We start from the raw sequence: 15299 nt of genomic DNA on the forward strand, positions 1-15299 counted from the left end.
TGAACATTCCTATCCTCCCTCTTTTTCTTTCTGTAGCTGTCATTTTACAAGGTATATATTTCAGAAAATAATTCTGATCAGAGGAGATTAAAAAAATAAATACAGTAGACAAATCCACTATTTTATGACTGTTATATTTCCTCTTTCCAGGTTGCTACACATCTGAGAAACCATTCATTTAGACTTTTCCTTCCTCAGTGATTCTTTAGACAACTAATTGTGGGCTCACCTCTGGTGGGATTAATCTATAGGAAAATACACTAAGATCCCAATATACTGGCTAACTCATCCATCCATTTGCTGACTTAGGTCCTTTATTGAGGACCCTATATATTCAAGTCACTATGCTAGGTGGCCTAAGGGACCCAAAAAGAATCCCACAGGGTTGTGACTTACAATGAGCCTTTTTCCCATTCCTGCCTAAGTCACACTCTTCCAAGATGTTCTCTGTCCCACAAAATTACTCATAAGGAGTACCCACCTTTCAATCTTCCCATAGCCTCCATCAGGATACTCCCAATAGCTGATGTTTTGGGTATGGAGTCCTTTAAAGGTTTCAAACCAAAGCAGGGTACCTGAGTAGCTCACTCGGCTAAGCGGTTAAGCATCTGACTTTTGATTTAAACTCAGGCCCTGATCTCAGGGTCCTTAGATTTTGCCCCGCATCTGCTTAAGATTCTCTCTCTCCTTCTCCCTCTTCCCCCTCCCAACCAGCTTCCTGTTTCTCTCCCTAAAAGGGCGGGGGGGCTCAAACCAAAGCAATTAAACATAGACAAAAGCAGATAAAGCCAGAGCTGCTTTAGTTAAAAGCAAAGAATCAGAGTCCAGATTACTGGCCAAAAATCTTCTCTTGACTCTCTACCCCACCCCACCCATTATACTTTACCAGGCAGTCCTGGATGGGGCTTCTACTAAGCACGCTTGGAAAATCACTGGTTCCTATAGGCTTGACTGATTCTTCACAATTGCAAGAATTATTTTCCTCCCTATCTCCATTTCCTTGCAATGTGATATTTCTGTTCCTCCCAGAGAGAAGAGAAATGAGGCTAGAAGAGTCTATTTCCCCATGCTTTGCATCTAAACTATCCTTAGGATCTGATTTCACCAATAGAGCATAGAGAGAACAGAACAGAGAGAAGCTACAGCATGCCTGTCCTAAGCCTCAGTCTCAAGAGGCCTTGCACTTTTGCACTTACCCTCTAGGAAACCTGCCACTTTGTGAGAACCAGCCTATCTACTGTGCTAGATGTGAGACAACACAGAACTGTCCCTGCTGAAATTACCCTACACCAGCCTGTCCTAGTCAACCCAGAGGCTGACCACATACATACAAGTGAGCTCAGCCAACACCAGAAAAACTTTCTAGCAGATTTCAGCCCAAATTGCAACTCACAAAACTGTGACATGAATAAACCACTATTGAATTTTGGCCAGTAACTTTCAGAGTGGTTTGTTACCCAGCAAAAGCTAATTAATACATCAACTCTTTCTCACAGGTAGAATTGCATGGTTCCCTTTTAGAAGGAAAAATATGGGCATCTGGGTGGCTCAGCGGGTTGAATGTCCAACTCTTGATTTTGGCTCAGGTCATGACCTTTGGGTTGTGAGATCAAGCCATATATTGGGCTCTGCACTGGGCATGGAGCCTGCTTAATATTCTGTCTCTCTCTCTTCCTCTGTCCTCCACACCCATTTGCTTTTTCTCTCAATCACTCTCTAAAAAATAAATAAATAAATAAATAACAATAATAATAAATAATAAATAAAAGGAAAAATAAAATCTCTTAAGATCTCATAGAACAGGCCCAAGGACTTAATTCTAAAATGATTGACTTAACAACCCAAATGTTATTTCATGAAAATTTTTTATAGTTGAACATTTTCACTAGAAAAGAATGTCATATTTTTAAGTTTAAGGTAGTTTGGGTTCAGTTAGCATCAAAACAAAAATGAAAAATCTAAAAAAAAAAAAATTCCTAGGGTTCAAAGACTCCAGAGAATCCATCTTTACACCCTAGTTTAAGATGATCCAGAACTATGGATTTTGAAAATCAATTTGATGTTGCCATTTTGTTCACTATTACTTCAAGAGCAATCTTTCTTTTCTTTTCAAGTAAGCTCTACACTCGACATGCAACTTGAATTCACGACCCAAGATCAAAAATCACATGCTCTACCTGCTGAGCCAGCCAGGCACCCATCTTTAAGGGCAATCTTGGCCACATTATTATCTTGAGTGTAGGAACATTGACATGAACTCAATTCGTAACTCTTTGCTCCTCATCTGAAAACCTATCCACTGAGGGAAAAATGTCTTCACTGTAAACTGAATCTAATCTCACATTTCTCTCACCATCATAGGCCTTAAATGTGCTCTAAAGTATGAGGCAAAACTAAAGCAAGCATCTCCTCTCTTCACACAGCATGCAAAGGGGAGTGTCATTGTTTTTTTTAAAACAGTCTCGAAGACCACAGCTCAAAAAGCTCTTTTAGATAAGTTTCCATATCCCCTCAGCCAGAGGGAAATAAACCACACCATTTAGATATTTTCCCCTTAAAATCTAGTTAGATTTGATTTCAGTAGATTTAGATTTTATTTTTAGAAAACAAACTTAATTTGGCCTGCACACTAAGTCTATGTCTTCATACACAAGAAAGGCATAAATCTGCAAAAGAGCCTCAAGCTATGACCAACTTCTCCTCCGTGCCCAGAGGAAGTCTTCATTCTCCACTTCTCTTTACCTGAAGGCAACGTTTAATACCACCTAAGAAGATGAGTCTCTATAAGTAAAGCTGAACTGGAAAGGACTGAAAACTTCCAGTTTTGTGATTTGATTCTCGACCCTGTGATCCTATAGTGTGCAAAGATGAGATTCATTCCTGCCATTAGTGCTTTAGGAAAAACTGTGAATACATGTATGGATGGCATCCGATATTTCCCCATAGTTGTTTAGGGTCTGTCCTAAGACCCATATAAGTGGTTTATGGATTTATCTAAATCAACGTGCTAGTTCAATGACAGAGTAAACCACTACTACTTGACAACATTATTTTTCCTACTGTAATTCCAGTTGTTCGAATAAATTCACTGGTCATCCCAATTAAAGCCATCCATACAAAAACTATGACTGAACTACTCTGATAACATCTGAAAACCGTCTTGGGGCAAATTGCTCTCCTTCACAGTTTTTTGTTGTTTGGGTTTTTTTTTTTTTTTAAGATTTTATTTATTTATTCATGAGAGACACAGAGAGAGAGAAGCAGAGACACAGGAAGAGGGAGAAGCAGGTTCCTCACAGGAAGCCTGATGTGGGACTGGATCCCCAGACCCGGGATCACACCCTGAGCCAAAGGCAGACCTTCAACCCCTGAGTTATCCAGGTGTCCCTCCTTCACAGTTTTAACTCAGTCCCATGTCTTTTCAAGCCACTTTGGTTTACTTTTATATCTAGATTCTGGATTCTAACTTGCCTGGTACAGTGTGCACAGTGTCTAAAAAACCATAGATGCACACTGGAATCTCATGGGTAACTTTAAAAAATACTGGTGCCTATGCCCCCCACCCCCAGATATTCTGATGAATTGATCTATTGTGTAGCCTATACATCAGGATTCTTTAAAGTTTCCCAGATGATTCTAATATGCAGCCAAGCTAGTTCACAGCTCAAGCAGAAGAGCCAATTTGCAGCTGACCTCCCCTTACCTGGATGCTAGAATTTCTATGCCTTCCCCCCACCCACCTACCCTCTCTCTCAGCTTCTCAATGCCCATAACCACAGGAATTTCAGGCTTCCTCTCCTCCTGACTTCTTATACCAATGACCTCAAATCTACCCAAGCCTTTTATAATTACAATTGTCTGTTAGTTCCTCTATCATGACATAATCATTTCTTTCATACTTTAACTTATATTATACCTTTCAGTATACCTATGAACACAAGAATAATCTTTGTGACAAAGGACTCATTATTTTTTAACAGTGACTTTTATAAGTTTACAAATAAATGTATTGGATTAATTAATGATCCAATTTAGGTAGTTATATACCACTAAATTTAAAATCCAAGGCCTCATATATTATATGCACATATTTTACCCCGAGTGTTCACACACAAAAAATACACAGAAAAGAGCCAGGCATAGATATAGTCAAAACTGTGATGGAAATGAGAACTCGAAAGGGAAATCTCAGCATTTACTGAAACTCACAGTGGCTGGCACCCCATCAAGTTGTCGAGCTCCATGATTCGACACCAGTATCCCATTCAAACCATGTTTAACTGCCTCCTTGGCATCATCACCTGGAAAGAGCAAGAGAGACATTGTATAAAAAAAGGCTATTTAAAAGGTGAAAGGTCCCAGTCAAAGGGAGTCTGACCTCACACATCTATACGTTTTTCAAAACATTTAGCATAGAAAGACATCAAAGTTTAGGTCTAGAAGAGTAGTGACAGTCTCCTTGACCAAAATATTAGCACTTATAACCATTGAATCATGACATAAAATTTTCAACAGACAGCAAATTGACATGCAGTTAAAATTTATTTACTCTGACAAGAAAACACCCCTGCTAAGTATTTTTATTATTATTAATAATAGCATACCATTTAGCAGAATTAGTCCTCTGTAATTTGGATAGCATAAAAGAATACATGAGTGTCAAGCACCTGAAGAGTAATGTGGAGGGAACAAGTCTATTCCAAAAATATTCTTTAATACAGTTATATCTTCAATAATTATCTTAAGTTCTATTGTTCTATAATTAAATGGGTTTTGCCATTGAAGTCTATAAAAATATACAAAATTAAAATCATACACTACATTTCTACCCATGCTTCAAAATACGCGAACTTCTTAAAATATAGTTTTAAAATAGATTAACATTCAAACCAATTTTTTAAGAGCAAATCTTGATCTTTATTGCTTGCTATAAATGATATTAGCAAAGGTTTACAAAAACAGACACAAAATTACCAAATCCCTGAACTCTTTTCAAACCAATTTCTAACACATTTTTTGTATTTTATGTTTTGAACTATTATTTTCAGCATGCTCCCAATAAACCATTAGGAAATGTAAGCAGATGGATACAGAACACTGAACATTGTGTATGTTCATAAATTCAGCAATGGGAATCAAGGGTAGATCTGACTAGGAATAATTTTAAAAGACTCATAAAAGAACCTCTAATTCTGACTATTTTAAAATTTTATCTAGGGGCAGCTGGGTGGCTCAGTGGTTGAGCATCTGCCTTCGGCTTAGGTCGTGATTGCAGGGTCCTGAGATTGAGTCTCACACCTGGCTCCCCACAGGGAGCCTGCTTCTTCCTCTGCCTATCTATCTGCCTCTCTCTCTCTCTGCATCTCTCATGAATATATAAATAAAATCTTTAAAACAAAAATTTGTGCTAAAAACATCATCTTACAAGCTGTGCTTTATTGACTGCTGGTTTTTAAATATTCCCATAAAAAATGATGGTAGTATTATTTTTCTTCTAAAATTATAGGTAGATGAAATGTTAAGCTTATGTTTTATGGACAGAATGCCTGTGTCCCCCACCCAAATTCATATGTTGAAACCCTAACCTCCAGTATGATGATATCTGGAGACGGTGCCTTTGGAAAGTCATCAGGGTTTGATGAGGTCATGAGAGTGGGTTTTCATGAGGGTATTGGTGCCCTTATAAGAAAACACTGGGGAGCTTTTTGGCCAATCCTGCACACCCCCATGCCCCCAGGTCCTGCTCACACAAAGAACAGGTCATGTAAGCACCCAGGGAAAAGGCGACTTCTACAACCTAAGGGAAGAGCTTGTACCAGAAACTGACCAGGCTGGAACCCTAATCTCAAATTTCCAGCCTCCAGAACTATGAGAAAATAAGTGTGTGTTGTGTGAGCCACACGGTCTATGGCGTTTTGTTACAGCAACCAGGGCTGACCTAGACATCATGTACTTGTATTGTTCTTGTTAGGATCCACCTTTAAGAAAGGTGCTATGATGAATGAAAAAAACACAATGAAGTAGTATGAAAGGTGTTCTGCTACATGAATTGGCAGTGTTTACCAAATAATTACTTTATATGTTATCTGTTCACCTCCAAGCCTGTGTTGTATTATGCATTTTGTTATATACTTAATATATGATTGATATTCCCTACTTATTTCATATTAAATATAAAATCTCATGTTTCTGTAACACTGATTTGGCTATCTGTCTTAATCCAAGTATGCATTCACTCACTGGTGAAGTGTTCTTGGAAACTTCTGAGTCACCCACAGGGAAAAGGCCCTAGCACCAAGATTGAGAGATAATTCCCCACTCCCTGCCCCGATCCCATTGATTGATTCCTATTTTAAATTTTAATGTTGCTTCATATTTGGAGTATAAATGTTTTATTTTCCTGGATCTATAATTGCTTCCACCACCCCTGCCCCCCACTGCTTTTTCCTCTAGTTACCATGAGCCTTAAGACTATCTTCCAATTCTAGGGTGCCTGGGTGGTGCAGTCATTTGAGCACCTGACTCTTGGTTTGGGCTTGGGTCTTGATCTCAAAGTGTCAAATTGAGCCCTGCATTGGGCTCCACATTCAGTAAGGAGTCTACCTGACAGTCTTATTTTCCCTCTGGAGACATCCTCTCTTTATCTTCTTTCTCCATCTTACTCTGATTACTCTCAAGGTTGACTGCTGACCTTCGTCCTATAGGATTGCTCCTACTCTCTGTGAGTTGAATTCCTTGAAGTCTAATTTATGACTTCATTTGGCTTAAGTTCTCATTTGCGCGTAGTACATTCATTCCTTTGCAAGCTCTTAAAAAGGGATCCATGGGATGTAACTTACAGAGCATTTAAATAACTACTTTTACCTTTGGTGATTGGATTAGGTATAATATTCTAGGTTGAAAATCCTTTTCCTTAGAACTTTAAAGACATTACTCCACTGTCTTCTAGTGTTGTTGCTGACAAGAAGATTGATGTTAGTTTGGCCCCCACTCTTTGTTAGTAGCCTGTGTCATGTTTGTTTTCCTTCTTTATGCCCATTTTCCCCCTGAAATTTAATAAAGGGATATAATAAATTATAATTTGCTTTCTCAATCTAATGAATTATGTCTCCAACATTCAGACACTGCTTCTCTAATAATTCCCTCCCTGCCTCTTTCCTATATTTTCTATCTGAAGCCCCTATCAGTTGGATATTGGACATTTTAAAGTGTCTTCAGGACTCTGTTTCATTTAATCATGTTTTCCATTTGTCTTATTGTGTTTTATATTTTGGGAAACGTCATGGACTCTCTTGTTAAGTCAGTAACTTCATTTTTAATTCCAGAAATCATGTTTTTCATCTTTGAGAGCTGTTTTTTTTAATATTCAGATTTTCTCTTCATTGCAGACTTTTCTTATTTAGGTATACTTTCAGCTTCTCTGAGTCTATGATTTAGAATTTTTTAAGTTCTTTTTTTGAGTTTTTTTGTGTGGTTTTGTTTTGTTTTATCTTTTTCCTCTGGGATCAGCTTTTCTGTAGATTTATCTTGGCCTTTTATGTTTTGGTGTTTCTGATATGCCTCGTGATGCTACATTTTCCATTTATATTTAAGGAAGAAAGATTTAGGTCACTGCTTTGGCTCCCTGGACTGTTTTGTAAATCATTTTTATTCCTTCCAAGTCTTTGCCTAGAGTAGAAACTCTTGGAGCTCCATGTGAGACAAAACAAGGAATGTTAACTAAGGGGCTACTGGACTGTGAGCTCCTCAAATGTCAGGATTGAGAACAGCATCATGTCATATTTTAAGTGTTATCCACCCCTAGGTGTCCCAGCCATCCATTCATTTCTTTAGAAAGGATTGAGCTACTATGCCAAATTGCCCATTGTTGCACAAGCGATGAGGGAGGACAGGATGGCTGGCTGCTGTAAGAGCTTCACAAATAGAGCTCCCATGAATCCCCTAGCTTTCTTTTGCACTTTTCCTCTGCCATCTTTGTCATACTTGCAGATTAGACATCTAGTGCCTCCTCAGCATCAGCTGCAGAATCTCACTTGTCCCTCCAGGGCTCTCTCTGAGCCTATCTTGAGGGGCAATTTTCTTTGCATTTCCCTCATATCAACACGTTCCCTTACATTTTGTTTCTCTCATAAATTTCTCTCAGTTTCTCTGCTGTGTGTGCTCCTCATCTTCCTTTGCTTTGTTGTCATAGACATATGTTAATTTCAGCAGCATTGTGGGTTTGGTGAGAGGGTACATATGTACTCAAGTCCATCATTTGGAACAAGAAGCCCAATATGTTATCAACTTAAAACATGTTTGGGAAAATGATCCTCCAAAAATATGGCCTTAATACAACGTAAAATGTGTTTGGAATTGGGGACATTTGCTTTGGCTGTCTAATTGTGTACATATCAAAACATCAAATCAAAAGAAAAAAATCAGAATTGTTACAACCTATATTTTCAGAAATTGAAAATTATCAATAAGCTGATCCTATACAGTATGAAAAAATGACGAACTGCTTCAGCTTAGTAATCAGACCACGTGGATTTGAATCTTGTATCTGCCACTTGCTTACTATGTAAATGGCAAGTTTCTTAATTTCTTTGTGCATTGGTGTCCAAAATCATAAAATAGGGATAATAATTTACATAAGATTGTCCTGTGGATTAAGTTAGTTTAAGGAGTGTTTAGAAAGAGCCTGACACATGTTGAGCACTCAGATAAATATTAACTGTTACTATTAATTTCATCTGATGGTGCAGGAAGTGTAAACTCAGAAAATGAGTAAGTGAAGGAAAATCCATTTGCTGGATGCTTTTGGCAAGTCTGAGCTTTGTCTATAACAATAAATTTTCATCCTAGTCAGGATTATGATTATAAAGAGCCTTTCATTTGAAGTAAATGCTACTTAAGCAACAGTTTTTTCATCTCCTGTCATTTCAAGTGGTTTTCCAGGTTTTCTAGACAGTGCTGGGAATGTAGGGGGAAATGATAGAATGGTTTGCTCAGAAGATAAGATCATGAGTATCCAGAGAAGCAAAGTAAGAATAATTTATGACCAAATATGAACCCCTTTCATTAGTTGCCTATGAAACCTGGTCCAAGTTTTACATTTTATTTTAACCCAGAGAGGAAAACAGTGTGTTTTAACAGGAGGGTGAAAATGTTCTGACTTAGAAAAACTTCATGAATCTTTCATATTTTCATTAATCCTTAAAGTTTACTGTTATGGCATTCCACATATGTTAATTTGCCAATTAATACATTAATTGATGGACAAATACAATAGTCAGTAGAGGATAGCACTGTTTGCTATCTTATTGATATATTATTTCTATATTTAATCAGAAAAAAATAAGTGAAATATAAGTACTCAAGATTTACCCTGCAGCCTTTGGAGCTTTTGACTCAGGACTCTGATATCTCACAGGAATTTAGTAACTAAATCCTAGGTGCACAGCAGCAGTTTTGAGCACAATCTGGAAACACTGAGTGAATATCTTTGAGAGTGTTGTGAAGAAACATATATAGGAAAAGAGCTAATTACAGTTTTTGAGAAACAAAAAGCCACTATGGAAATACCACAGAATAGTTTAATTTTTTTTTTTAATTTTAAAACAATTCTGAAAAGCATAATGCCTTTTTACATAAAGTCATTTGTGTATTAGCATGAGTTTTGGCGAAGACCAAATCCTATCTCAAATATATCCCTGGAGTTTGTGTTGAAGTTTCCCAAGGGCAGAGTTTAACCACAGCAAGAGATTATATCTTGTACTTCAATTTGCATTCATTAAGATACAATTCTTAAAATGGTGGTAAGGGGGGATTTCATTGAGGTCTTTCCAGCTCCCATGATTTCATGTTCCTGCAAACATAATCTATACCTTTCTGGTCAAAGGAAAATGAAAGAGAATGGGTGACATTCAGTCTACCCATGTGACTTCTGGATGAAGATCTGTGAAATAGTGAGAACTGGATTTCCCAGAATTGGCCCTACTCCTTCCTTACCCCCACCCCCAAGATTGAGTTTGTGCACTACTTGATGCAGTTGTTGTCATGGAGATGATTCTTGTTTGTTAAATAAATGAAATAAATAGTTACAGAAAAACTAGACAATGTAAACTGTGCATGTATAAATAAGTTATTTCCTTTCAAATGCCAAATGCTCCATCTCTCTTTCTCTTGAATTTGAGCTCTATCTAATTATATAGACTCATAGTTTTCACTGAGGATTCTACTCAATAAACATTTGGTATATCTACTATGTGTAAAACATTATGAAATATGTGGAAAGATGTCATATGATTCATATGAGTGAAAAAAAAAAAGAGGTGATGGGGGGGGGGGCGGGTTCTAGGTAAGATGACCACAGAAAGAAGTTCTAGAAGCCAGAGTATTTTTTCAACGTAGCACATGATAGTGAAGTCTAATTGAATAGATTTGCATCATATCCTAGAGGACAGAGTTGTAGAAAATGGTATATATTACAAATCCTAAATTGAAAAGTTGGTTAAAATATTAAATAACCAGGATGCCTGGGTAGCTCAGTGAGTGGGCGCCTGCCTTGGGCTCAGGTCATGATCCTGGGACCCATGATCAAGTCCCACATTGGGCTCCCTGCATGGAGCCTGCTTCTCCCTCTGCTATGTCTCTGCCTCTCTCTCTCTCTCTCTTTCCCCCTCTCTGTGTGTGTCTCTCATGAATAAATAAATAAATCTTTTAAAAAAATTAAATAACCTCATTCTTATATATGTTCCCTATTTAATGCAGACAAATAGGAGATTAGACTAAAAACTTCATTCTTCTTTGGTGTTTTAAGCCATTTGCCCTGGGCCACCTATGTGATGAGAGTGAATTAAAGACTTGGAAAGGCATTAATTTTCTAATTCAATCACACCTTCTCAGTTTCCTGAGGTAGGCCACCATCATCTCTTGCCTGGACAATAACCATTTCTTAAATGTCCCCCTGACCACAACTTTGCCACCATTAGGTCCATTATACAATGCTTGATTTTTCTAAAATGCTAATTTGATGAGGTTGCTTCCCTGATCAGGAGCCTCAGTGGTTCTCAAATATCTTAAAGCCTACATGTTTCATAAAGTGTTACTCAGACTGCTTTATTTTGCCATTATTCCAGTCTGAGTCTTTTGATATCAAGGCAAAACTCAGGCATTATCTTTCATTCTGAAATAAAACCTTCCCTAAACCACTCTTCTAAGTTTCCATTCCCTATTTTATACCCCACCTTAATGTTGCATGTCTGTATGCAGCACCTGAAACATCTTACTGCCCCCAAATTCTTGTTTATATGTCTGTCTCCTACAAAAATGGGCTCTCCTTTCGGCCAAGGACCTCAAATTATTATTTTACTTTCAACTTTAGCACACATTAAGCATGATAAATGTTTACAAAATGAATGCCTTAGTGAGTGAATAACTAAATGGATGAGTGAATGAATGCATGAATGGGGCAGAACCATTAGGTTAGTAGCTCTAACAATCATGGCTGATAATATGGATACCAGTCAAGTAAGTGAAACTGTTGTTGAAAGGTGTCTCTCACACTAAGATCTACTCTTTGCAGTATATAATCCACAGAAATTTTGAACTAGAACTATGCATAACTAACAGGGAAGAATGTAACAGTATTTTTTAATAGCACAAATTAAGACAGATCTGGATTTAAACATATCTCCACTACTTAAAAGCTTTACTGGGTCCATTCTTTTACTTTTTTAACTTCATTTCTGCATCCTTAAGATTAAATAAACAAAGCCTGTGGCATGCCTATAGCTTTATAAATAGGGCCACGTGACTCACATATTCAAATAACACGGATGAAATGTTGTGATTAGAAGCTGTTGTTGACCCTGAGATAAGTTAATAGAATCTCTCATTTCAGAGCCACTTGCTTAAATATTCACATTTAAAATAAGTTTTTTGGCAGTTTTCTATATAATCAACTGAAAAAAAAATGTTTTCTAAGGCAAGAAAACATTTTTGTGGGTGAATGCATTTATACTCCAAATTACTGAAGTCATCGGTACCTCCCTGTGGGATTTGAATACATGTGGATACTGGGGAAGCAGTCAAGTTTCTTAATACCCATGATGTGATATTTGAGGATTTTAATGTTGTAGTCAGCCTCTTTAGAGGGAGATGATGTGGGATTCACCACACTCAAAAATCAGTGCTAGTCTTTGGTATTTGCAGGGAACAAGAGAAAAATAGAAAAGGCTCTTGAAACAGATCTGGTTGTCATAATATCGATTTCGATTTCTTTTTGGTCTGAGAGCAGTTTGTTGTAGCTTTCAGACACAGCAATAAACTCAAGACCATTTGCCTAGATCTTGTCAAACTCCCTGATTTAGTGATGGCTTCAAGATCAGGCAACAGTATTCCATGTTACCATGAAGGTAATTTTTTACTTCATGGGAGCCCGGCTTTTCAGTGTATTACCTAAGAATGAAGAACTATTTACTCAAGTCAACAGAGAGAATTGAGATATGGGATGTCTCCTTAGATTTCCACGTTAATTTTTCCTGATTTTCTTCTTTTAAACATATCATGGTCATATTTACAAAGAATCATAAGATCGGTATAAGAAATACACAAACCTCTCAAAATGCCTTTTGCAACAATTGGCAGTGAGGTCAGCCCCCTCAGCCATTTAATATCCTCCCAGCTGATCGATGGGTCTATTGATTTAGCAACATACGTAGCAAGTCCACTGTTGTCTCCAAAATTTTCCTTAGGAGAAAATGCTAAATCATTGGTTTCAAAATTTTTCATCCTGAAATAAAGAGATACATAAAATGAGAAACTTCCCAAAGTTAGAGATAATTTTACAATGACTCATTCAATGAAAAATGAAATGCCACTCTTTTCAGATCAACTGGATGTTCCTCAACCATCTATAGGTTCGTTGCATACATATTTCCATGTTTTGATGTAAGATTCCAGGCTGGGGTGCCTGGGTGGCTCAGTTGGTTAAGCATCTGCCTTTAGCTCAGGTCATGATTTCAGGGTGCTGGGATTGAGTCCCTGCAGAGCAGGGAGCCTGTTTTTCCTTCTGCCACTGCCTCTTTCTATCACTCATGAATAAATAAATAAAATCTTTTTAAAAAGAGAGAGAGATTCCAGGCTAAATGTGTCAATCAAGTGGACTTAATTGGTCACTTAAAGTTTAATGTATGTCTTAGGCTATGTTTTTATAAAATAAATCAGTTATACATGATCTCCAGAATTTCCCATCAGGATTAAGGTTCAGTTGCCTATAGTCAGAGCTATCTTGGCAACATGCCCACTGTTTGCTGCCTTCCCTCCCTTGCACCACTTCCCCACTCCTCTACCAGTATTCCCTTCATTTTCCAAAGGAACTACTTGCATTTAAATCACTGACTGATAGTCTTCTCCTAGGGGAACCCAGACTGAGACACAACCCCACTGAGTTACCGCCTTTCCCTGTGTCTACTTTTACTGACCCAACTTAGACCAGGATTTCTCTAACTTACTGGTAAGACTCTGCTACTGGCTCACTCTACACCTAAAATCTTTCCTCTTGGCTTAAGATCCTGATATCCTGACTAGATTTTGGCAGTTCCCCGAACTAGGGACAAAGTTTTTTTCTGCTTGTACCTCTGATCACTGACTGGATAGATGACCATCTGGATACACAGTGGCATCAACCCTGTGACCTAGCTGCCTACAGACTCAAATCTAATTGCAAACTTCATTTCTCTGAAAGTCTGTCTTTGAATGATGACAGTGACCTGGATTCACCTTGATTTTCTGCACATTATAAATTACGCAGCTAGCCAATCTCCAATTTGGGTAAAAGTACAGCTGTATATTAATCTCTGGCTTAGCCATAGCTCTTTCTTTCCTTCTACTAGCTCTGCTATTGAACATATAAAGGATTTTGGAGCAATGACTATAACAATTTTTATATAAATACATAGCACACTATTTTTAATTTTTTAAAATACTTACTTCAATACAAACTAGGTTTAATGTTTTTAGTATACTTTCAGTTGAAACAGCTGGTTGCACGCCTTACGTGGTATATCATACGGGCATGAACATTCACATCCCACCAAACTGTTCAAGCTATTGGCAAAGTTTTCTCAATAAGGATTGAATAGTCTGTTCTATAGTTTCATTGACTCAGAAGGCCATCTTTAATCATAGAAAGTTCCAACCTCAGGAAAGTCATACTGGTACCCATCTATTTGTTGAGCTTTGGTCCAGATTTTAGCTGAAATATTTGGGCATTTCTTTTAATCAAACCATTTAGGGTTGGACATTTTAGCATAGTCTTTGCTATTCTGTGTTCATCCTAATTTGAATTAACTGACACTTTTTTGGTCAATAAACAGATTTTTATTATGAAAACCTATTCCATTACCTAGAAATGGTATTAAGTGATACTAAATTCCAAACTTATAAATAATATTGTTAATAAGAAAAATGTTTGGTCTGTCTATCCCATAGCAAGACCAGAAGGGGAAAAGAAGAAAAACATCTGTATGTGTATATACTCTGCATGGCACCCCACCCCCATCCCAAACAAGCTACAGTGTTTCAGGAGGGGCGGGGTGGAAGGGCGAAATGGATAGGAAAAAACAGAAACATGGATAAAATTATATAAATAACTGTTGTTATTCTTGGATGGTGAAATGCAGATCAACACTTGAATGAATGTTGCCTTACAGAAATTTCAGTGTGCACAATGAAGCCTTGTTGTTCCTCTAAAACGTCGTTCAAAGCCAGAAGCCAAGAGAAAGTTTTCAGATATCTTGACAGAGACCCACGATGGAGTGTTTTACCAGAGCTTTTGAAGGAAACCTCCCTGAATACTATTTTTATTTGAATTATGACACATACACAAGAAACACTTAAAGTGGCTGCTGATAACCAAAGTATTCCATTTCTTGAGGAAGGAAAAGAGCAACATCAAAATAATAACACAATTACTTGGGATTTAATGCTCCAAACCCCAAGCTTTGTTTAATGATCCAAAGGTAAGGGAGAGCACTGGCCTTGTAAGGGGTTTATTGTGCCCTGAAGGGCCCCCAAATATACTTTTTAACCTAATATAGAAATGATTTTAGCTTTTAGTAAGTCAAGTAAGTGAGAATAGTAAAAACTACTAAAGAAAGTTAAACATCTTTTTTTTTTTTTTAAGATTTTATTTATGAGAGACACACAGAGAGAAAGAGAGAGAGAGAGAGAGAGGCAGAAGGAGAAGCAGGCTCCATGCAGGGAGCCCGATGTGGGACTTGATCCCCGGTCTCCAGGATCATGCCCTGGGC

At 37.6% G+C, this 15299-nt stretch overlaps 1 protein-coding gene across 3 annotated transcripts in view; it reads right to left on the bottom strand.

Annotated features, from left to right (window-relative positions):
• Nucleotides 1-15299, bottom strand: part of HAO1 (hydroxyacid oxidase 1) — a 48431-nt gene that overhangs the window by 4775 nt on the left and 28357 nt on the right. For all 3 annotated transcript variants that reach the window (XM_026012310.2, XM_072736365.1, XM_072736367.1), the window contains 2 exons: nt 12603-12778; nt 4210-4301 (listed from right to left, as the gene is read on the bottom strand). In XM_026012310.2, coding sequence (XP_025868095.2) covers nt 4210-4301; nt 12603-12778 — 268 coding nt within the window. The remainder of the gene's footprint in view (nt 1-4209; nt 4302-12602; nt 12779-15299) is intronic.

The sequence above is a fragment of the Vulpes vulpes genome, chromosome 14 (genome assembly GCF_048418805.1).
Source record: "Vulpes vulpes isolate BD-2025 chromosome 14, VulVul3, whole genome shotgun sequence".
Lineage (NCBI taxonomy): Eukaryota > Metazoa > Chordata > Mammalia > Carnivora > Canidae > Vulpes > Vulpes vulpes.